This window comes from Argiope bruennichi, chromosome 9 (assembly GCF_947563725.1).
Source record: "Argiope bruennichi chromosome 9, qqArgBrue1.1, whole genome shotgun sequence".
Taxonomy (NCBI): Eukaryota; Metazoa; Arthropoda; class Arachnida; order Araneae; family Araneidae; genus Argiope; species Argiope bruennichi.
In genome coordinates, this window is record NC_079159.1 from 125,624,543 (window position 1) to 125,650,287 (window position 25,745).

The following is a 25,745-nucleotide window of genomic DNA, read 5'->3' on the forward strand; positions in this document are numbered from 1 at the left end:
TATTATATATACATTTATTTTTACATAGTATGACACATTTGTTAATTTAAAAATAGTTGCAATTATAATTATATCAAAAGAATATGTATTGAAAGAGCTTCCATAAATTTTCTCTACGAATATTCCGAAAATAGCTACTTTAATATGCATAAAGCACATGCATCATTAATAATTAGATCATCCTTCAGGTACTAGAAGTAAACGCATGCATGTAAGCATTCAAAAACATGTTCATGCATTGTTTTAATAATAAATAACATCTTCAAGTAAATTTGTCAAGTCATTTTTATTATAATACAAAGTTATGGGTACACTTTTATATACTTTCAATGAATGATATCACTTTGTGAAAAGTAAAAATGTCTTTTGAAAAACCTTTGGATAATTAAAAAAAAAAAAAAAATACTTCATGTGCAAGTATGAAATGAAGCAAAAAAACTAGAAGGTGTCATTGGTTTCATTTGTTTTCTTTGCTCAAATGAATTGCTTTCCATTTCCAGATGCAGATCTTCTACGGCTCCTGTAACAGTCGCGATCTGCTATTTATTCCCCTTGTACATTGTATGTAAACCCATTTTCAAATGGATGTATTTATCATATGTATCACGTGCATGTTTGTCAGTGAATAAAAATAAATATGTTGACTGATTGTTTACAAATTACTATCTTCAGTGACAATTCAAACTGTACAACTGCAAATTGCGTTTTGGAGTTGTCGCGTTTACACGTTTCTGAAGGTACAGATCAAAAGATAATCAACTCCTTCTTGGATTTGATTCCTGCCTACACTACAGATGATAAATCTGCGTACCGAAATTTTTCTATCTGGCTCTCTTCATTTTGATTTATCGAGTTAACTTTTATTCGAACAACCGGACAACGGACTTCCTTTAAACAGATTTTACTCAAAATTTGATAGAAATCTACAAATTTGGTGTAAGGACCATGTATCAATTTTTTGCATACCAAATTTCAACCGTCTAGCTCACGATGTTTTTGAGTTATCATTGTCACAGGCAGACAGATGGACATTTTCTAAAATTGTCTTTTTCGAACTCCGGGAAGTATAAAAGTATCACATATTCCAATAAGAATTTTGCATTAAAGCACGAATCTAAATTCCATAATTCTTTTCCGTTCCTGCCCAATGAAGCTTCTTCCTTCAGAAAAGACAATCCAGTTTGCTTTTTTTTAGTCGCATCTCTGTACTGATCGAGATGACTCAACAATACGACCACAGCACGATTAGCTTCGTAACTACCATAAAATCAATTACCAGACCCAACTAACCGTGATGCGATAGTACTAACCGTGCTGGGAATCAGCATTACAGGTTGTAACAATATATACTGTTTTAACGTTTTATCTGAAATGGAAGGATACAACAGAGGACCAATTTCGTTTAAAGCACAGAGAGATGTGTCAAAAGATTCATCATTCGCATTCATTCTCTCTTTAAGTCTGAATAGGCTTAAAGTTGTTTAATATATTCACAATCCATTTCATAGTATTTTCTTTCAACTAGATCGATATTTATCAAAAGAACAGTTTAGGAGAAAACACATCAACATATGTTGGAAGCAACATATGCTGTCTTTAAATTAGAGTTTGAAACTTTTTTTTAAATATTTGCTTAATATGTCCTATTAAGCCGTTTTAAAATAACCTTTAAAATGATAAGGAAGTAAGAAGACCAATTTCGAATACAGCAGAATACAGCAAACAGGCTAAATGTCTTTTTTCAATATTTTGTAAAACACATAATCATATGCAGCTACAGTCGACTATATTTACATAGTGGAATTTTTGTTAATGATAAATCGCATTTATTATTTACAAATAAATGTTAATATCAAATAAATGTTAATTTTTTAAGCTTTGAACTTAACCAGTTAATGCCCAATTTGATTTAAAACACAGATTTCAGAGAATTTTATTTAAATCACATAGAAAATGCAAACACAGACTTTGAATGAATTGACTATAACAAATCAATAATAGTACAAATTTTAAGTAAATTCTAGAATCTCAGACAGCAAAACTTTGAAAAAAAGTTTTTAAAACAATTTCTTCCTTTGCTGAAAATCCATTAGCAAATATTTAAATACTAGATTAAATTTAAATAAATTAAAATGCTGAAATTCATCAATATTCTCATAATGTAAATTAATCAAATGTTGAATAATAATAAGAAACAAAGAATGAACAATTATGCCATTTTTTTATTACAAATATATACAAAGCATCTTGTTTTGATACTTTCTTGCATTCATTATAAATAGTTATGCTACAGACATACATTTTGAACATACATGAAGAAAAAGAAGATACGTAAAGAAATACATTTTGATTTAAATACCCTACAAATGATAAAAATCAAAATTATGCTTAAGAATCCTTTGGTTTTCTAAATTTAAGAGGCTTGTCTGCATACGATCTTTCTGGTGAGCAACTGACATCATCATCATCATTATTTTCAGCAGTCCATTTTCTTTTAGAAGTGAATTTCTTTTTTATAGCCACTAAAGAAGAATACCTAAGAAAAAAAATGAAATAAAAATATAAATCAATGGACATATACAGTTAAAATAAATACACAAATCATTTTTAATTGCAGTTTCAAAAAAATGAATGAAACAAAATCAAGAAATTTGAAACTTTCGATGTTTTTAAATAAAATATTCAAAAAGAAATTAAAAAGAATAACAGTAAAATACTGTATAAAAAGAAGAAGTTAAAATAAAAAGCAAAAAAATATTCATTGTCATTAAAAAAAAATTAGTTATTTTTTCACATGATATTAAGTTATATTCTTTCTAAAATAATCTAAAATTGACAAAAATAATCCACAAGAAAATAAGATGTTTATCAATATTTAAAAATCTCATTACATTCATCAAACAATTATATTTATAATTTAAACTTATGAAAATCATATAGCAGACTATAGTATAGAACATTGCTTAAAATGATATCATGAGCAACCATGAAAACAGTGGAGCTATTTTCCATGCAGATTTTCGATAACACAATCTATGGCATTATTAATTTTTTATCCATTCGTAAACAGCTGATTGCAATCCTCATAAAAATGACATTTTATTATTTGTATGTTTCAGGATTTCAGAATTTTTTCACATTCAAAGCTTTGTTTTTTTCTTTTTGTTTTATTTTTTCGAGTTATTTAAATATGCTGTATTCAGCCTGTATCATCATATCTAAGGGAGGACAGTCAAAAAGAACCTATAATGCTTCATTTGAAATCATTGACTAAGCTTTACTTATTGCTAACAGTCCAGTTCTTTGTAGTTCAAGTGTTTTATTTTTTTTATTTTTAAGTTGTCATTGAACCATACTTCAAATCAGCATTATTTATTAAATTTGAAAAAAAAAAAAAATCACATAATTTTTTTTGATAAATTTTTTTTACAAATTTTCACAATCTGAAGAGTGAACAGAGGACAATTTTAAAACTTCTCCAACACCAATGCCTTTTCTTATAATTCCATCTAGGGTAATAATCTGTAATTTAAGGATAATTCGGGTCTATCAAAATGGGTCGCTTAAAAGAATAAAATTTCTTAAAGAATACCTATAATTTTATTCATATTTAAAAATATCATGCATACTGAATGATAAATAAAACAGAATTAATTTCCCCCTGGTTTTATTGCTGTATCAGAGCTGAACTATGCTCCTCAAATCCAAAAAGAATAATATGTTTTCTTAGATGTATGATGAACTACGACTGAATTAGATATGATTTTAATGAATAAAATATTTTTCAACAACACAGATATATTAAAGTAAAAAAAAAAAGTTTTAAATCTTTCTTTTTTGGGGGGAGGGGGGGGGACTAGAACAATTGTTACTATTTATGAACAACTTTCAATAATACTAATAAATAACATTTAATTATGCTTGTTATTTCATTTAATAACTTCTCTCAAAAAGAATACGATCTCCCATATGTACATTTATTTAAACTCTACACTAAATTTTTTCAAGAATCAGTGCATCATGTAGTTAAAATACATAGAACAGATAATTAAAAATTTATTTTAAACTTACAATTTTTATTAAATTAATTAGTTAAAATATTTTAACTATTTCAAGTGAAAACAATGTAAAAAATAAAATAATAAAGTATTAAACAATTAAAAAGTCCCAAAATGTAAGTGATGCAAATATGTATCAATTCACAAGAGTTAAGTTACAGCACTAATTATTTACAACATATGAACCACCACTCAAAGTAAATACATTTTACAGCAAAAGAAACAACTCCTTTTTTTATTCTTTTTAACAATTTGCATATGGAAACAATAAAATAAATAAAAAAGTACACTCCATTACTGTCTTTATTTTAAGACAAGGAATATGATTTAAAAGCAGAACAATTAAAGAAAGATTATGCAAAATGAAGAGAAACTCTCACAAAAATTCAGTTTTCAAGGTTCACAAATTCTTATACATTTATTTTAATCTGCGTTCAATTTCAGCCTTAGTATCAAGGATATCACCATTTGAAAAGTTGAATAAAATAGGTATTAAAAAATTTTTCCTCAAATTTCTGCTTAAATGCTTCCCCAATAAGTGGTTACCTAGAGTACATGGAATCAATTCAATTTGCATAGTTCTAGTTTGCCTGATAGGATGGCAATGTTGTGGCATCAAGTTAACTGTATTCCAATGACAGGATGTCCTATCATTTTAGGACTATAGCCCTTAGGATTCCAATCTTAATTTCCTACTGTCTACTGTTGTGACAAAGGTCATTCAACTGAACCCAGATGCTTAGGCAGAAGATAATTCAAATATGGTTATGAATAAATATATCCTAAATAAATGTTTACTGGCTAGTAATTCTAAGGGTTTCTTCTTTTAATTTGAGGCTTTAAGGCTAAGGGCTTTTCTTCTAATTCTATGAGCATTAAATTGAAGAAGTAGAATATTCACATTAATTCATGCATAACAGATGCTGTACTACAAAAAGGAATTGAAGCAATACAAAAAATATATGTATACCAAATCGATTAAAAATTCAAGTGGTAAAAATTTGACTCGACAATTATATTAAGAATAATTATTTTATTACTATAAACATTAATTTGAATTACGATGAAACGAACTTAAAAAGCAAGAAACAAAACCTGATATCACATTGTGAACATATTAAATAATAAAAATGATGAACCACTAAAGGCAAAAAGTAAACTTCCCACACTACTTAGAAATCAAGCTAAAATGCTGTTAATAGACTATGGTAAATTAATTAGACATTATAAATCATGAAAGCAATTTTTACAAAAGTTCACCAATTTAAGAAATAAAGAAATTCAGAAAGATGAATTACAAAATCCAATTTGAAAAAGAAACACAAAGCTTAGAGTGCATGATACAACATAAAAAGGAATGTAAAATCTGCTTTGAAATCAATGTCTAAAAATTAAAATTTTACAAAATTTAATGTTACAAAAGTCAGTTTTAAATTATGAAAATGTGAATAAAATTTCATAAAAACATTTTACTCCCATTTATATTCAACATGTGTTGAATTTGGTTTCTTTATATCGATTGATCATTTTTAGACAACCAACAAATACACATGTATCTATAACACATGTATCAAAATGTTAACAATTACTATATCATTTTACATGCAAGTATGTTTATAAATATAACCATAAAATTTTATGTACGTACACCAGAAGAATGATTTGAAGATGTAAAAATAGTTATAAATATTTTTGATTGTTTTAGATAGAAAATAATTTAATTGATAATGAAGGTTATAGTTCATCCTAAAGAAATCAAACCGATTGTCCTTAGTATGTTTATGCATAAACATTTCTATTATTATAATCAAAGACCCCCCCCCCTCACACACACACACTTTTATAAAACATTGGTAAACATGTTTTGAAAGTTCAAACATCTTACTAAATATATATTTATAGAACCAGAAAAATCCATTTGTTCTTATAAATATTTTAAATAATTATTTGTGTAAATTTTTTTGTTTTAATTCTTAATAATTAATTAAGAATACTTATTTACTGAATACATAACTCCTCACCAGAAAAAAAAAAGAAACAATAGATGAGAGGGGTTAGAAAAGCCTTAGGAGTCAATAAAAAAGTAAAATGTTCAAAGCTATAGATATTACCTTTCAGCCATTTCTTGATCAGATATTCCATCCATTTTTTTTAACTTATCAAGATCTTTCTGTTCATCTTCTCTCATTAGTTTCTGATGTGAAATCAAATATAAAAAATTAGCTTTAAATTGTTTCCTTTTCAATGAAAAATCAAATCAAATTAAAGAATTATAAAAATATCATTGCTGCTGCACCTTTTTCATGAAAATAAAAAAAGAAAGAAAAAGGCAGGAATATAGTCAAGAGATGATTCTTCAAAAAAGTTGTAAAAAATAACACAAATAGACAATTTTTTTTACAATATGGAAATAAAACGATCATAAATTACAAGAAAAAAATGTTTCTATTCATTTTATCCTCTATGTTTTGTCTTTAAATCTCTTTAAAAATCACGAATACATTTGAAAACTAGTCAATATATATTTTGTTCCAGTATTTACATTTTTTTTTTTTTTTTTTTTTTTTGCAAAGTATTAACCAATTTTTTAAATCAAAATTGCTGAATACATATTTAAACAAAACAAACAACAAAACACATACTTTAAATATAACAATAGTTTTAAATAAAATCATCAAAAGTTCTAAAAAATCTAGTTATGTGATATTTATAAATGGCAAAAATTTTTCACAAAATTTCAGTCACATTCCACTACATTCACAAATCGAAACAATTGTTTTTAGACAGCCATAAAAATTTAACTTTCAGTGTGATCAAATGATTTGATTTTGATAGCTTTATAAATATTATGACAAATATAAGTACTATGTTTCTTTTCAGATTCAAATAATAATTACATACACAATTTCAAAAAAAATTCCAATTGTTTTAAAATTTACAATAATAGGAAGATCAAGCATTATTAAAATAAAACAGAAAAAAGTTTTTATTTGTTTGAATATTTCAATGTTACAAAAAGATATTAAAGTGCAATTAGTGTGTGTTCACAGGTGTATTAACAACTAAACTATTATTAATATGAATAATATAAATACTTATGCTATCAAGAAAGTTAGCTATACAGAATAAAACAAAAATAATTCTTTAGATGAAAAGACAAGAATACCTCTATTTCTGGGTTCATGCCTTTGAATGAAAATCGTCCATTGAGTAGCTGAAGGCATGGAACAAAACTCGGCTCTATAATGCATAAATCTCTGAAAAATTTTAAAGTTGTTCAATCATATATATTAAATAATTTGATATATAAAAATAAAGGTCTAAAGCAATTGCTAAATAATTTTGAAAAATTGTTATGTAATACTTTATTATTTTGGTTTTAATCAGTAAAAAAAAGACACCACAATGTATATTTGGTTTTCTTTACAATATACAATGAAGTACCCCTCCCCCCTCCCTTGTAAGTCTTTGAAAATAAAAATCTAAGCATTTATGGCATTCACTGCTACCTTACTCCAAGCCCATATCTATACTTATAATAAAGCTCAATGTGTGTGTGGGTATTGGCACTCTAGAGGCCAGACCATTTGATCTACAGCTACAAAATTTGGTATATGTATACCTTGGAGATCAAAAATGCGCACCTGCAAACTATTTTTTCTAATTTTAAATTAAAATCTTAATTAATTAAGAACTAAGCAAAATTTTAGTGTTTTTTTTTGTGATAATTTCCAAAAATATTATTGCAAAAATTACCTATATTCCTTATACATTCTCTTACACTCTCGTCATTGTGACATACTATAGGTGTCATCTGGTGGCTTCTGGAAATTTGTATATAATTTTTGAAGATGTGTGTAGTCATTTTACAGATGATATATGTATTTTCGATTTCGATTTCTGTATGACTCTGAATTATCCTTAATTTATGGACATGAGTGTAGGGATTGCAATACCAGACCAAAAGTTCAATACCGGTATTCGGTATTTTTTAAATCTTAATACCGGTATTATAAATTTTAGAAAAAGAAAGAAAATACAGGTGTTTCTTTGTTTTATTTGCCAGTTTTGTTAGAGAGTGCAAATATCACAAAAAATAATTTATAACTTATAAATTATAACAGTATATAATCACAAAAAAGTAAAGAAACATCTTACTTATTTAAATCACAAAAAAGTGTAAATATCACTATTCAGTCTGGGGTACTATTACAACTTTTTGAAATGTGATCTTAAAAAACATAATGCATCAATTGTACTGTCATTAAGCCTGAAAAGTAATTTTGTGTAAAAATTACCAGTTGTCGAAAACGCTCTTTCGGCATCTACGCTAGTTGGTGGTACCGTTAGCAATGCGCAATATAATATACTTTTTCCAAGTATTTACCTCTAAATCCCTCATCTTCTAATAAATCGATTTCTCGTAGGATGGTTTTGGATATAGCTGATTTCTGTATTGTATTTTGGTTCGTTGAAATTTTATTTATTTATTGCTAATTCTAATTTTTGTTCAAGAGACAATTCCTTGTCACTATCGACAGTAGTGATGTCATAATCTTCGATAATTGAACCGAATTCTTCTGAATGTGGATAGGGCTGTGGGTAAAAAATTTTAAGAAAATTTACTATAAACTTAATCAGATTTGATTTGATTATTTTCTTTTCTTCTTTTTCATTTTCATTTTTAAAATCATTATAATTATGTAAATACCGTAAGATATTTTCTATTTCGGTATGCCTTTCTTCTGTGCGATTTTTCAATGTAATATATAATTCTTCGGATAGTGATGTGTGCTGTTCTTTCAGTGACTGCAACATGAAATTTATTGTTGCATTAGCTGTTAATAAATTAGAATCTCTCCTACACAATGCCTCAATAGTCAGTTTTATTGGAAGTAGAGCTGATATAGTTCTGGATATTAAGTCGAATTCACTATCTGAAAAATTAATTTACAGGTTTAAGTCGATTATTGCTTTTTGGATTGGACTTCTCAGTTTCAAAAATCGTTCCATCATTAGGAGTAAACTATTCCAACGTGTTTTAGAATCTAATATTAACATATATTCTGCTTTATTTTCAGTTAGTATATATTTTAGTAAAATATCCTTTTTATAGGGGAACGTTTAAATATCTTAACAATTTTTCGAACTTTATAAATTATAGGAAGCAATTCTTGATAGGTTAATATTTCATCCTCATTAGCAATATCTTCTTCAACAATTACATTGTCATTATCTTCATTGTCAATATCACTCTCACTCTTACTCTTTTCAAACTTGGAATCCAAAATTTCTATATCCACAGTATTTGGATTCTTCTGCTCTTTATTTTTTTAGTATAATACATCTATTACTCCTAATTGAATTCCATGTGCATAGCACAACTGCTGATTTGCACCAATCAACTTTCCAACTTTTTTCATAATTGTTACTCCATAAGTCGTTAAGGATACAATATTTTCTTTCATGGATAATCCATGTTTTACTAATTTAGATTTAAGCAATTAATTAAGCCGTTAATTAGCTAATTAATTTCACCCGTTATGGAGACATAAAAACAGTAACGCATAATATTTTGCTATGTTCGCGATACCTGAACATATAGTGGAGAAATTTAAAAAATTTCTAGTAAATACCGAAAAACCGGTATTTAAACTTGTGAATACCGGCATTACAAAATTGTACAAATGGCTCAAAATACCGGTATTCGGTATTGCAATCCCTACATGAGTGTATATATATTTGAAGAAGTAAGTAATGAAGAATTTAGAGTAAATTCAGTTCTTGTATGACATATTATTTTTATGAAAAGCCATTTCTCACTCTGCACAAATGAAATCTGTAGTATATGGAGAAAAAATTTTTATTCAAAAATAATAATTACCCTCCTCTAATTAAAGCATCAGGAATTTCACTTTCAAACATAATTTTTCTTCGCTCTTCTTCGGCTTCTAGCTCAGACTTTTCTTTACTTTTTTTCATGAACTACAATAAAAAAGTTTAATAAATTATCCAAAAAAAACCTACTTTAAATGACTAAATAATTCAATATTGTAATTGTAAGTTCATTTAGACACAAGCAAAATTTGCAGATGTTTGCAATAACAAATAAGATGCTAAATGTAAATTGTTAATGTCTGTTAAATGTATGACAAATAACTAGATTGTTGGACTAAATTAACTTTGTCATACATAAGAATTTTTGCTCGTGACTTTCTTATATAATCACACGGTATAAAATGATCAAAATCAATTGTGTGTTTCAGAACTTTTCCTAATATTTGACTGGAATTAACAATTTACAGTTATAGCGTCAAGAGTACATAGTCTGTTAGTACTAGACATTTTTTTCGATATTCTAATTGGCAGGCAATGTCATGAAAGCATCCCAACAATATTGTTGATTATATCCCACAAATAGGATAGCAAATTTCAAAAATCATTGTCGCACTTTTTTTTGCTATTATATTCATACAGACAGAAATAGAATGAAGAAGGAACAGCTAATCTATAATGCATTTTATTTAAATTTAATCCATATCTACAATTCTGGTGGAAAAACAAAAATTTAATTACCATGTTTATGTAAGGTACAAGAAAAAAATACATAGATTCCACTCAAAATCTATGTATTTCTGTAATTCTGTTATGTATTCTGTATTTCCACTCAAAATCTGCATATTTAACAACGATAACATTGCTTATTTTTATACTTTGCTTCTAAGATAGTAAAATTGTCGAAATCGACTCGGCTAAAATTCTGTTACGTATTACAAAACTTTGCAGAATCGACTGCATTATAAGAGTTATGATTGACAAGTTTTATATAAATATCTTTCTAACCTTTATGCAAGGTCAATAAATTAATTTCAAATTACTTAAATCATACAATAACAAGAAAATGAAATTTACCTTCATTTCCAAAACATTACTGGAAAGTTTTGCTCTGCCTTGAAGTGTCATTTTAGTACAGTTTTTTTAGAAGTTTAATAAATCGCGTAAGAATAAGTAAAAAAATGATCAACAGAAATAGTTATGTCGAAAAATTTTTTTAAAAATTTCACCCCAATAACCTAGTGAATATACAAGATCTTTCACACCACATGTACTTCAAATTTTAGTAAACAAAACAGTAATAAAATTTACTTCACTTCTTTCGGTTTTAATCACAGAGAAAGATATATTTCTCTGTGGTTTTAATATTCTATGTTTGTTTGTCTATTAAAAATAAAGATCCTGCATGAAATATAAGATCCAGCATGAAACGAAACAATTCCAAGTTTCTATTTTTTTTTAAATAATTAAAAATAAATACTTAGTAATCGTAATACTTAGTAATCGTAATGGAAAATAGGCATTTCTTAAAAATATTACTAAACTTGTTACTTCCGGATGGCCTCAACACGTGTTATTTATTTATTTTCGAAGTGTAAATATTTGTTGATTTTGCAATTTATGTTTTCGTAATTATTTCAGAGAATTTTAAGAATAAATAACAGTATTTGCTTTAAAGTAATATAATTTTATTATTTGAGAATTTCTTGACTAAATAAGTAAAGTTCTTCAATATGGTTTGTGATAAATGTAAGCTGTATTTTCATTTTTTTTTCCAAAATTTCTTGTTAAATAAGATTTAGATAACATTTAGATTTGTTGTATGCTTCGAAATATGATTTTATGACGAAGAATATTTTCTGTATTTATTTTAATTTAAAATAAGGAGTTTGAACATAATTGTTTTCCTTGTTAATCATTAAATTAGAAAATGAATAAGTTTTCTTGAACTAAGTTGCATTTTCGTTATTCAAGGCCAGTATGCATCAGAAAAACAGAACTGTTTAGTTGAAATTTTTTTTTACTATAACTAAAAATAATAAAAAAATACTTAAAACTCTTATTTGAATTAAGTAGAATAGTAATTAATGTTAGTAGTAGTGAAGTGACACTGCATAACTTATGTGTGATTAGTGCATAAGGTATGAACTTTTTAGAATCCTTTTTATTACACGTTTCTCAATAGTGTTGAATCAAAATGTCTGAATATATTTTCTCAACGTCATTATCCTTATTAGTATGCTTTTATAACCATAGAAAATATCTTATTTTCTCTAGAAATGAAAAAAAAAAAAAAATTGCAAAGAAAGCATGCGTTTTACAGAGTAATTTAAAACAGTTTAATATAATATTGCAATAATTATTTTACTTGCCATTTTCTTCCAAATAATTATTCTATTTCAGTACATGCTTTGGGGCTACAGGAATTGAAATGCTATAATAATAATAAAAAAAACTTGCCACCTGGTTGCTCTTCAGCAGAAACTACATAATACTTATAAACTTTTTTTAAAGCTATCTGTTTTACCAAATTAATTAAATATTGTTTTTCTAATAACAGTAACAAGTGGTAAACCCAGTATTGAGCTTTCTATCATTGGTAATTTTAGCCTACAAATAAATTATTTGCTTAGCATTTTCAATTTACTTATATTACACTTTAACATTTACAATTTAAAAAATATTGTGTGATAATTATTATAAATTAGTAGTTTTGAAAATTTTAATACAATGATATCACTTGGTATAAAGATAGAAGGTTATTTCTTCAAAGATTTTTTATTAATTTACGTCTGCTAATCATTTAATATTGTAATATTTATAGATTATGGCAAGTAAGATCTTTTATTATTATTTTTTGACTTATATAAAAAATATGAATTTATGTTGTTTTCTTCCAAATAAAGTGATCTCTTACTTTCTCTTCTTTTCTTGAAATTTGAATTTACTATCCTCCTAGAATAATATATTGTATATCTGAGGAATGTTAACATTTCTTGAGAAATCATTTCCATTAGATGTATTCCCCCCCCCCTTTTGATATTTTGCATTGATGTTGTTTTTGTTATTGTTGTCTATATATTTAAATTTTGTACATGATTTATGTGATCACTAATTTTTTTTTCCCTTAAACTTCTTAATTTAGAAAATATACATGCTCTTAGTCCTTTACCCTTTTCATGCATTGATTTCTTACTATGTTTACTATGCAAGAATTTTATGTTCATCATAAAGTTGTTAATTAGAATTATTCCATTAAATAGGTGAGAAGAAGCTTGGTAAAGTTATAACTCCTGATCCTTGGAAAGCTGGTGCAAGAAACACAACTGGTAACATCTGCTGCATTTTTGCTTATTTTATAATTATTTGAAAAAGTTTATTGGCAATTTAATTTATAATTTTATTGCAAAAGTATAATTAACTTGTGTCTTTACATGTATAATTGATTAAGCATTACTCTTCTAAACCATAATATTTATGTCTTCTAGATTTGTAATCCATTTAGTAATTAGTAATTATTTTTCACATAGTTTTCTTGCAATTCTGTATTGTCCGTTTCTTTTTTCCAAGTATCATTCCTTAGTCACTAACTTTATTTAATAATTTATTTCATTAAAATTCTGTAAACTGATTCGCCTGCATGATGATTGATGAGCCTCCTTTTAAGACAGTTTGAGCCCCTAGGGTAATGTGTGAAAGAGAGAAAGCAGTAGAAGCATTAGAAAAAGGAAGAGTGTGCTCTATCAGAGATTTTTTAGAATTTCCTTTGTCTTTAGAAACTAAGTAAACAAATTAGGATACAAAAGCTTTCCATGGGGGCAGTTGCAGGTTCAGAGGCAACAATATTTTAATATTTGGTATGATAATTATTACAGAAGAAGAGGTATTAATTATTTTTCTTTTTCCTTGGTAAGGGAATATGGTCTAACAAAGAATGCAAACCTTTGCAATGGACCTAAAGCTACCCGATTTGACAAAGATATGCACCAGAAAATGAAAAGGTGCTCTAAAACTATTTTTTAAAATTTTAATTAATTAAAAATTGAATGAAATTTATAAACAAAGATTTTTATGCCATCTTCAAATTAAAAAAAAAAAATCAGTGTTACTAATTTAGAACCTATGCAATTTTTTATTTTTTATTTTTTTAAATATTTTGAAACTGATTTTACTACAATATATTTGACTATTATAATGAAATTCGAATTGTTTTCATTGCTGCTACAAATATTTCATGTAAGGATTTATATTCATTCTTAATTGAAAGTAGTAAGATACATTTTATTTTCTCATGATGAATAGGTTTATGTTTCGAGTGCGCTTTTAAAAACTTTTGACATCTTCTTAAATTTACAATTAAGTTTAGCTTTAAAAATAAGAATTGATGAAATTTTTTTACGATGGGCTCATTTTTAAATAGCTTCTACAAGAAAATTTTTGTGGTAGTCGCAGTTTAATCATATCCATTTTAAAATTAAAGTTCAAAGTTTAGGTGTGATTATAGAAAATTAGGCAGTTGCATAGCACAATAAACAGAGCAATAGAAGACTTCTTATATAGTAAATTTTACTTGACTATCAAAATTTGCAGTTTAAAAATAATTTGCTGAGGGAATCATTAAGAGGAACAATATAAAATATTTAATTGAAAATATTAGAAATCACTAATTTCTGCTAACTAACTTATATCAAAGGACACTAGTACCAAATAAATTGATAACATAATCACTAGAGAAGATTATATTGAAGTAATGGGAAACACAAACTAAAAACTAAATCTATCATAATAATATAGTTGAACTGTTTGAAAAGTAAATTAATTTTATTTTATTTTATGACTAGTAAGTAAAATATCTAACATTTTTTTGATTGGGAATAAATTATGTTAGTTGGTTGATTTTAATTATATATATGTTTGTATGTGTTAATAAATGCCCCTACTACTTTTTCTGTGTGGCAACCACTTTTATGAGATCCAGTCTGCCACTGTGAATAATTGAATTACAGTAATATATATATATATATATATATATATATATATATATATATATATATATATATATATATATATATATATATATATATACTCATTCTTAAATTATATGCACAAAAATTTTTCTGTAACTTATATGATTATTACTATTGTTTTTATAATTATTTTGTTTGAGATATATAAACAACTCTTAAACTGCTGATGTATATGTCTTTAACTCTTTATTATATCATTAATGTGGGTGTGATGGGTCTTAATGCATCAGTCCACTTGGATTAGCTTAATCTTTTTATCCTTGATTAACAAATGATGATTTGGATGATTTTTACAAATGGGAATTCAATGATGAAGAAGGAATTTATATTACATTCAGATGAACAGTTGATGTTGTTCAAAGGATCTTTCCCACCTGCACGTGGTACACTGGCATTTGCAGAGGAATTCTTCTATGCAAGAATCCCAATTTCAGCCTTTTATCAGAGTATCATGTCTTCTTGATTTCCGGGCGGACATCTGTTTCTCCCCAGTGAACTCTGAATTCTGCCCTCTAACTGCTGGCTATCACCGGAAGAACGCAGTGCATTAACATGGAGTTAATTTACCACATTAATATACTTGTATATAAGCTGTTTTTACTTTTAAAAATTGTGATGTATATGATTTTGTATTCTTAATATGCAATGAAAATTATGATAAAACTTTAAAAATAAAATGTTTGATTAAGAAAGTAAATAGGGTCTATTTTATTTCCTAAGCTTCTTTTTTTTATTATTATCATACTAGGAATTTTTTAATGTAATGTTTTAAATTTAGAGTTTTTATAACTGTTTTACTGCAAAAATTTGTTCCACTATAACACATTAAAAGCTGATTGGCTAATAATGAAAGTATTGATAACCATTTTTTTTATGTACATTAAATTTGATTAGAATTTATGTTCCTTAAATATAATTGCTATTGATAATTTATAGATTTTTTTTAAATTCCTTTTTTGTAGAAGGTGGTGGTAGAAAGATAAATGAGAACAAAGCATTAACTGCGAGCAAAAACAGGTAATTTTAACTTTTTCATTTTTAAAAACCAAATTTGAAATTACTTATTTTATCATAGTTAAAAGTATCCATTGAATTTTTCTATGATATTTTTACAGGGTTGTCACTGTACCGAGAGAACGGGGAAATACAGGGAATTAAAAAATTGTTTTATAAATAGGGCAAATGCAAAGGAATTTGAAAATTTTCATAAAAATCAAGAAAGTACAGGGAATTTTTGTGTTTTTTTTTTTTTTTAATTCAAAAAATGTCACAACACCATTTGTGACTATGTAATCATGAAAACTCACTCTCTCTCCTTTTGCTGTCTTTTTTTCCTGCATTGATCAGTTTAATTACAATTTGAAAGGCAGTTATTCTCTTTCCTTGAAATTCTTGGATTACAGCTTATGAGCATACTCAACAGTGTTCTGACTCAATGTGAGAATAAAATAAATTTCTCTGGCAAGAATAGCAACATTCAATCTGTGGAAGTATTGCAGTGAATGTATTAAATGGTTTGTTTATTATTTGAAAAATTGTGACCTTATTCAGTGTAGAACAAGGATATTATTTAAAAAAATAATAAACTGTTAAAATTCCACATTTAATACACATTGGATTGATAAAAATATGAATCTTGACTTTGCTGAAATGGGTTAGTAAAGTTCTGCAAAATCCGTTTGCTGCATATTTGCACATTTTATAAGAAAATAATAAATTTAACTGATATGGGAAAACAGGCACTTACTAATTATATCAGCAGAGGAAAACATACAAAATTATGTGCCTGTTCAAAAAAGTCATCATTGATATTAGACTAAAAGAAATACAGGAAAAGATAACATGTCAATTCCAAAAATGGCAAATTTGAAAATAAGCCAATTTTGATTTTTTTTTAAATTCAAAAATCATATTTAAAGCTGAACTTTTATGGACATTAAAACTTTTTGCATTGCATTCACCCTTTAATGTACTCGATGATATAATTTCAATGATAATATTTTCACATATGATCATTGGTAGTAAAATAGTCAAACAATCTACATTAAATCATACAAAAATGTTGTTTGCTCTTTGTTATGGATTATCTCCATTTTTTTCAACCATCTTTTAAGAAATTTTTAACCATAGTAAATTCATAATATTCTTTGATGAAGCAGTTCGTTTTTGATAGAGCTTGATAATCCTAAAAGTCTTCAGATTGGAAAAAAAATACTGCAAGTTACTTGATTACTAGTAGGGTTACTGAAGCTGAAAAAAGAAGCTATTTAGCAGAGTGTTTCATATTTGTGATGAATACTATAAAATATATATATATATTTGAACACGTGTAAAAAAGATTTTCTGTTTTAAATGTTGCATTTTGTTTAGATCTGCATTTATTGAAGAACCAGCGCATAATTATGTGAAAAATGAAAAGTTGATTTGTTTTAACTTCTTTATTCATAGCACAAATTTCCCCGCTATGTTTAGAATGCGTAAAGATCCAATTCAAAATTTTCCTGGATAAGCTAAAAAGTTAATACAAAGGGCAGATTAATTCATTTAATAAACAAAATTTGTTTGGATGATTTCTATTCTAATATTTTGATGTGCAAAAACTTTGATGGAAATGGATGTAAGATGGACAAGTTGTAAAAATAATTCTTGTGTTGCCACATGGAAGTGTGGCTGTGAAAAGTGGATTTAGTATCAGCAAAGATGTGCTAATTGAAAATTTGAAAGAAGATTCTTTAATTGGTCTAAAAGCTGTATATAATGTCATAAACTTTTATGAAGGTCTTTTTAAAGTTTTGATTCCAGAAAACTTACTTCAATTTGCTAAATTAGCATGTACGAGATTTTATGAAGCTTTAGAAAAAGCAGAAAAATGTTCAAGAAAAAGAAAGGAAGTCCAAGAAATGCAAATTAAATTGTTTTAAAAGAAAAAAAAATGGAACTAATGAAAAAAAAATTGCAGAAATCAGTGCCCAAATATATGAATTAGCAACGATAAATAACTAAAAATAATTTTAAAAATTAGGCTTGCTTTATAATGATTTTTTTTTTTTTTTTTTTTTTTTTGTTAAGTAATCAGTTAGTGGTTTGCATCATGATAGAAAAAAATGTTACTTTGTGTTTCACATACTTGAGTCCTATTAGAGTGTGAGAAGTGATCAATATCTCCCCTTCTTAATATATGAATTTTATCTTGCTAAATTGTAAACAATAAATTTTTTTTTGAATGTATGTAAATATAAACTTTCTTTTAATATAGTATTGTATCGAATAATGTTAAACTTTTGCTTCCTTTCCTAGCTTCTTTCATTCATTTCATATTGAAACTGTAGAGTAGTGTTATTCCAGTATAGCCAATACAGGTGTGCTGTTCTCAAATTTCTCCTTATACTGTATATATGTGTAGGGAAAACACAGGGAATATTTTTTCCAGATTTGAGTGACAACTCTGTTTTTATACCTCTTAGATTACTTCTATAGCATATTTAAAATTAGCAATTTAAAAATTCTAATGAAAATTCATTCTGATTACCAGATATGATATATATTAACATAATAGACATATATTTTATTAGGTAATGCTTTTCAATAAATTTTTTGCTCATGTGTATTGTATAGAAATCTTTAGGAACTTCTAAATATGTATGTATAATATATATTTAATAACTAAATATGTATAATTCTTATATCAGTATTGTTGTAATTAAAGAATTTGGTTTGAAATCTTGATAAATCTCTGCATTTTAGACCTTTCCTGAGTCCAAAACATTTTTGGAATTATGTCAGTCTATCTCTTTATGAACACAATAACTCAAAAAAAAATCTTTCAGCTAAATAGATTAAATGTGGTATCTGATATTTATACTAAATTTATAATTTCATTGAAATTTCGAACAAAATCCATTATCAGGAAATCTTTCAGTCTGTCTGAAAACAAGTGAACATGATAGTCACCAAAGAAATGATTTAGATGGATAAAATTTTGTACACAGATTTAGCACCTAAGATCGTAGATCTGTATTAAATTTTGAACCAAATCTAAGTAGGGGTTGACTACCAGTTGGTCTTTACTTCCGCATGTATTTAAATGTGATAACTCAAAAACACAATAAAGAAGTGATATTTGAAATACAGTATAAACATCAAAAATGCAAATTTAAATTCTAAACAAGATCTGTTTAAGGCTTGATGTCTTTTGGTCTGTATATTCTGATTCCTTCAAGCAAAATAATCCAAAATCTTCAAAGTTGTCTTGCAAAATTTTATAAATCTATGTCAATTATTGTCCTTTTGTTTAATTGACAAATTTTATAAATTGTCTTTTATATAACGAATACAAAAATTCAGTTTTTACAACTTTGAAATTCAGCCTTTTTTTAATTTGGATGGTTTAAAGCTGAAATGAGATTTGTTAATTCTAAAGTAAGAATGTGCACAATTTTCTGTTTAATTAACAAGATATTCTTTTTGCTATAAAAAATGAAACTTAAAGTATTAATGTTAGATTTTTTTATTTGCTGCTACAATTTAATTGTTAGTCATTATATATCAACTAAATCCTGGTTACATTATTAGAACATAACATTATCTTTCACATATTAGTTTATGTAACTGCTGTTAAATTCCAAGCAGTTTTTGTTAGCATTTGTTTATATAACTGCTGTCTAACTCCATAAAAACTTATTAATCTAAATAAAATTACCTTTATTGATACTTTGCACACACTGTGTTCCAAAATGTTAGAGAATTTAAATTTTTGTTTGCAAAAATTTACATGCTTAACAAATACTTGAGAATAATTTGCAATTTTAATTTTTTTATTAAAAAAATGAATTGTATTTTGAATAAAAGGTGATTTTTAAACATACCATAAAATGTTTTTATACAAAAGTTCAAAATAATCTGTTCCAAAATGATAAAGAATTTATGATTGTTGTTTAAATATCTAATGGGCTAGTTCTGTTTATGTAGACAAGCCCACTGCTGTTTTCTATCATATGTCCCTATTTACATTTAGGAAAATTCACAATAGAGTTCGTAATAAAATAATAGTTTGCTAAATCTGGCAAAATTTACTTGGTATGATTGTATATTTCTAATGAAGATAATTTAATAAAAAGCGTCATGTTTTTTGTAGTAGTTATCTTCGATTACCAAATCAAGCTATGTTCAGATTATAAAATTGCAACATATTATCAAAAAATGTTGACATATTCACATTTGCCAAAATCTTCTGCATTCCATCATTCTTCGTTCAGTAAAGTTATTTAGTAATGCAGATGATAGTTAACTTCTATAATTATGTTTCATAATTATAATTATACATTTATTTACCAGATAGTAAAGAATATGAGTACTCAGGAAGATATAGATCTGTACCTAATAAAAGTCTCTGTTTTACACTTCATGATGATTCTGACTAAAAATAAACATTGGTCCTATTAAAATAATAAGTAAAAAGGAAGTACATTGAATGAAAATTTATTATGATTTATTTTATGATTATATAGAAACTTCGCAATATTATACATTTATTTAAAATATTATACATTTTTTTTTCCAATAAAAATTAAGCATTCTTATTAGATGTTAAAGTAAATATTTTGATTCCTGTTATGCTTTTAGATACTCTCTATCATGTTTGGACACAGTGCAATAACATACACTCAATTTTAGTATTATGTTAGATTCCTGAATATATGTAAGAGCAAATAAAACTTGGTCTGTTAGTTTTTTGCACCATGTGCAACCAAGAGCTTATATGAAAAGCAGCAGGCTTCATTTTCATTGACATTTCCTGACTCTATTTTAATTGCTGAAAGAGTCTTGACGCAGTCTTCAATATATTCATTTCTTTGCTGAAGTGGTATTTTGTTGATGAATGGGTTCACAGCAACCATGCAATCTATAAAAAATTAAAGGAGAAACAAATATAAGGGAAATAGCAATATCTCTTTTAAAAATAAGTTAGTGAAAAACATTTTTTCACATTACTGAAACCATATAAAAACACGCATCTACATTAATAATAACATATAACAAAACACATCTACAGTATTTCTGTGAATCTTATGATTGAATTGGTGAACAAGTAAGTGTCATTGATTTAATTTATTGTTCATCAATTTAAATTACTGTGTCCTTATCTTAGAAGCTAAACATATTTATGTCTGTAATTGTTCTTTCTATTTGTCAAGTGGGAAATAGAAAATGATAATAACTTACATAAATGATATTAAATGTAACATAAATAATATTAAAATAATAAACACAAGTTTTTATTCTTGAGACAAAGAAAAGGATGGGAAAAAATCTTTTTCTTTGGTGATTGGAATTTTTAAGCAGAATTTGATTATATTTGGTGTACTGGTTTCAAATAGGAAAACTTCTTTATTGGCTCTACTTTTTAAAATTCTGTGTAGTTGAATTTAAAATTTTAAAGAATGAGAGCTATTCCTTAATAAAGGAAACACAAAATAAAAACAGAAAGAATATTCCCAGCTGTTCTTTTACATAAAATCCTGTGATTAGTGAAAGAAAAATATAATACTATACCAGAAGATTGTTTTACGAATATCAGTGAGAAATTTGTGTAGATTTAAAAATTAGTAAATTTTTGCTTGACCAGCTATGCTAAAGGCTACATGAAATATCTTTACTTTTTTTGCTTATGGAATAGCAGAGCTGAACAATATAGTTGGATGACAAAAGAATAGTTATGAAAAAGAAAAAGGTTGTTGGAAAAAAACTTTTTATCGTTAATTGGATGAGAGGCTCATCTGGTTCACTGCATATAAAGTTAGGATTAATGTAAAAGTTCACTAACATAATATAAATGTCACTACTATCATAACTCAGAAACAAGAGGTGATAGATATAAACATGTAGTATATCATATATGTTTTCATCACATAATATACAAATGGAATGACTTAAAATTCCCAGGCATGCAAATATATGTTACCTTGTGATATATATCTCTTAGCTGAATATATATTCACTAGCTTTAATTATCAAGCTGAAATAAGTTTTTGTTTACTTAAGAAAAGAAATTGATGAGACTTCTCAGCTACCGTATAACTAAAAAAGTGTTTAAATAATAGAGCAACAAACAGTTTTTTTTTTAATTATTATTATTTTACTCCATTTTATGCGAAAACTCTTTTTAAAGCATTATTTCAAATAGCTAGAAAAGATTTTTTTCCTTTTGTAAAGTTGTTTTAATTGTCTTTATTTTGGTTTAAGTAAGAAACCAGTAGATTGCAACAAAATATGAAATGTGATCATTATAATCCTCTTCATATGTTTATTTTAAGGATGCAGCTGTGGAGTGCTTTCTATTAATAGTGTTTACTATTGTTATTATAATTGGTTGTGGTTACAGTTTTAGAATATTTATATGTACTTGCATTTTTTGTGCTTATTATTTTATTTATTTATTTTGCTTATTCCTTATTAATTTTTGTGATTTTTCATTTTGTTTGATAACAAACAGATGTAATTAGAATTTTCCAATTTGAAATACTTTTTTATTTTATTATTTGAGTAATATTTGCTTTTTTTCTATCTATATATCATTTCATTAAATGTAAGCTAATAAAATTCTTAATATAGACCTTTCTTCCAAGGATGTTTAAGATTCATAAAGCAATCAGAAAGTCTCATTTTCCAATGAAATTTTAAACTGATGATAATTTTTCATATGTACTAATCTGGTGTCTTTTTTTCTTGCATACAGTGAATATCTACATATTCATTGTATAGAAAGCAATTCTGTTGTGTTATAAATCTGAATTATTAAGTGTCATATTGAATTAATTAAAAATATATTTATATTTAAAATTTGAAGTCAAATGGAACTATAGATCCTCCTGAAGAAGACTATTATTGTTATAATATTTTTTTTAACGTGTGTAACGTAACATACTTTTTTTAACGTTTTAGTTTTGTGTATTTTAAAGTCAAGTATTCGTTCTACATAATATACGCTTTTGTGTTTCCTGCAGTTAAATTTGTTTTTAAATTTGAACAACATTTATATATATATATTGTTTGTTTGTTTGTTTGCTTGCTTGTTTTTAAGTGTATAGTTTAAAGTGTGTGCAAACCGTGTCAACAAGTTTGAAAATATAAACTAAAAATGTTTTAATCTTAACAGGATATCTTTTTAAAGATTGAGTGTGATGGGATTAGGAGTGAGCATTTATAAAATTATTGCCCATTAGGTTTTTGGTATCTGGTCTACCCTTCTACAGTATTCAGGTGGATAGTTGGGAATCTGCTGTTTCAAATTTCAAATTAATCTAAATAAAAAAAATTCTTCTCTTGTTAAATATATAAATAATTACATGTTGCATACCTCTAAGCATCTTTGTCGAGGTGAAGGCAAAGGTTCGGTTCATTGTGGAGCAGTTAATCGGAGAGATGCCCACTTCCTCCATCATTTGTGAGAAGACGAAAGATGGCTGGGCCAAGTGCTGAGTCATTGGAACGAAGTCGTTTGCATCCTACCGAATCAATTGCATATAATTGAGTCAAGCAATACAATGCACTTATTTAAGGAATGAACTTCTAGAAAAATGTAACTAGAAAATTTAAAAAAAATTTACTTAATTTAAACTAGTTATTGAATTTAAAAATTCTCCTGGCATTCTCAGAAATTATTTATTTTCCATGTGGAAAACTGATTTTGATTAATTATTTTTCATTAAATGTGAGAAGAAAAATATTGTCAATTCATGCTGATGTTATATGTGCCGAGTGCACCAGGTCAGTTCAATTTTAGAATTCATTTATCTTCCCCATAAGGAAACATATGGGATTACACTGGGAGCACCTCTATGTGGTTAGATGTTGGATGGGATAATGGTAGGATATTGCCTTTGGAAGCAGAAGATTCCTGATGCATTTCTCAACTTCGTAGATTCTGTTTCCCATTTAATTTACTATCGTGAGTTTGGCATTCTCTTGATGGTGTTTGGAAAGTATAATAGCTGGCTTAGAGATGTACTTATTTGGTCATGGCTCAAAGTTAAAAAATTCTTCCTCAAAAAATAATCTCAATTTGTTTCAGTGAAAGACATCATGGTAAATTAAAGGTAACCTAGTGTCTCTGTTTTCTTTGCCTTGTGGCAGTGTCATAAATTGGTTCCATTTACAAAAATCTTTAAAAAGGATACAGGACATAGCAAAAAATTGTCTGTTTTCTTTTGAAATATGCATGTGTTTTTTTGTTCTCCAGTGGCGAATTTTCAACTAGCTCCAGGGCCGCTAGGCTGTGAGGGCCTGGAATCAGTCGATTAAAAACTTTATTTTTCTACTTGTTAAATAAATCTTTGTAAATGAAAAGTCAAATTCTATGATTAAAAATATCGGATAATGTTAGCACTTGATCCGAGATTATTACTCAAGTTTCCAAATATTTCATTACATTTACTTAGTCATTAGCATATTTATAAAAAACCACATCTGTTTTAATAGTATTTTGTACAAATATACCTGGTAGTCTGGCGTCATAAATAAAAACAAATACATATTCAGAAAGTTAATAAAATAAAAAGAAATATTATCCTAAGGTAAATCAAAACATGTTAAATATGTGCTAAAAGGGGAAACTAAATGGACCATCGAATTTAAAGAAAAGTCTCTTTATGTATGGTTTCTAGAGCTGCAAAATATATAAATCTGCATTCAACATTTTAAATGCAATATTAATTTTGTACCATCTTAAATAGTATTTTTTTTCTCGAAATATGAAAGTATTTATGAATTAATCAAACATATTATTTTTGAAAATCAGGGAAATTTTTTATAAACTTAAAAAAATTATACCGTAAAGCTTTTAGAACATTCGGGTAGGGGTTGGCTGCTCTTTGAAGAAGATAGAAGAAAGTTATTTGTTTGGATTTTCGTTAACTGTCGACATTTTTCATTTAAAATCATTTTATTTGATAAGTTAATTCTATAAAATAATTTAGTTGGTATTCTTATTTATCAGAATCTGATGTACGAAATAAAAGAAATTTGGCCTTTCTGATAAAGGAATATTTTCTCTGCCCACATTAAAATCTGTCATGCTTTTAAAAAACATTCACAATTTTATTTATTGCATATTTATATTGTTAATGCTTCCCTCTGATTTTATATGAGTTTATCCTCACTTGATACGAGTTAAATACACTGCTTCAATTTAATTTTGAATCCGTTGCACATCTGTTTGGAAGAAAGGCGTAAAGCAGTGTGCTGTTAGATGATATATGCAGTTTCATGTGTTTGATTATGGCATCATATGAATAGACTCTGTGCTTAAGAGTTACACGTCAACTACTAGATACCAGTTTATTTTTGGAATTTATTGTGGGAGGAAAAGAGCATGTTTTCGTTGTGCAGTTTGGTTTATGAAGTGAATGGACACTGCAGATACATTACCCCTTGGTCTAAGGGTTACTTCTTAAAATTGTAATTGCATTCCTTTTGCAGTTTTTTCAGCATACCTCCATGTAGCTTTTCCATCTCTCATTTTCGGCCATTCTTTCGTACATCTCGAAGACGGGGCATTGAGCCACAAAGACCAGGAGTGCCTCTCCGCCATTCTTCATCAGACTTTGAATATTTTCCAGAGCCTTCTTGATGTTCTTCACCCAATGCAGGCAGTAGAAAGAGAATATTTTGGAGAAGGTGCCCCATTCATCTCTGAAATCAGTAACGTCTCCAGCGATATCGAGAACTTCAAAGAAAATATTTTCGTCCTCGTAATGGTGCTGTGCATACTCCACCATGTCCCTGGATTTGTCCACCTGCAAAAGGCGTACAATTTATGGCAAGCCTT

The 25,745-nt window shown here is 26.9% G+C and overlaps 3 protein-coding genes across 4 annotated transcripts in view; 1 reads left to right on the plus strand and 2 right to left on the minus strand.

The window, feature by feature from the left end:
• Positions 1-2,202: 2,202 nt before the first annotated feature.
• LOC129984409 (M-phase phosphoprotein 6-like) lies at positions 2,203-11,186 on the minus strand. Its single transcript, XM_056094287.1, has 5 exons — positions 10,971-11,186; positions 9,943-10,043; positions 7,225-7,315; positions 6,170-6,252; positions 2,203-2,536 (listed from the first exon to the last, which is right to left on the minus strand). The coding sequence occupies exons 1-5, from the start codon at positions 11,019-11,021 to the stop codon at positions 2,389-2,391; spliced, it is 474 nt and encodes a 157-aa protein (XP_055950262.1). The 5' UTR covers positions 11,022-11,186; the 3' UTR covers positions 2,203-2,388.
• A 267-nt stretch (positions 11,187-11,453) lies between these two features.
• LOC129983705 (cysteine-rich PDZ-binding protein-like) overlaps positions 11,454-25,745 on the plus strand; it is a 46,929-nt gene continuing 32,637 nt past the window's right edge. The window contains exons 1-3 of the mRNA XM_056093297.1: positions 11,454-11,642; positions 13,157-13,222; positions 15,883-15,937. Of these exons, the coding sequence (XP_055949272.1) occupies positions 11,627-11,642; positions 13,157-13,222; positions 15,883-15,937 (137 nt within the window). The 5' untranslated portion in view covers positions 11,454-11,626. The remainder of the gene's footprint in view (positions 11,643-13,156; positions 13,223-15,882; positions 15,938-25,745) is intronic.
• LOC129983704 (juvenile hormone acid O-methyltransferase-like) overlaps positions 19,410-25,745 on the minus strand; it is a 31,524-nt gene continuing 25,188 nt past the window's right edge. For both annotated transcript variants that reach the window (XM_056093295.1, XM_056093296.1), the window contains exons 3-5: positions 25,411-25,713; positions 23,277-23,424; positions 19,410-20,822 (exon numbers count right to left, since the gene is read on the minus strand). In XM_056093295.1, coding sequence (XP_055949270.1) covers positions 20,644-20,822; positions 23,277-23,424; positions 25,411-25,713 — 630 coding nt within the window. In that variant the 3' untranslated portion in view covers positions 19,410-20,643. The remainder of the gene's footprint in view (positions 20,823-23,276; positions 23,425-25,410; positions 25,714-25,745) is intronic.

Coding starts and splice junctions, on each gene's coding strand:
- LOC129984409 (XM_056094287.1), bottom strand. CDS start 11,021: ATGACACTTCAAGGCAGAGCAAAACTTTCCAGTAATGTTTTGGAAATG. Junction 7,316..9,942: donor GATGCTTTAATTAGAGGAGG/GTAATTATTATT, acceptor AAAATTTTTCAG/AGATTTATGCATTATAGAGC. Junction 2,537..6,169: donor GATCAAGAAATGGCTGAAAG/GTAATATCTATA, acceptor TTTTTTTCTTAG/GTATTCTTCTTTAGTGGCTA.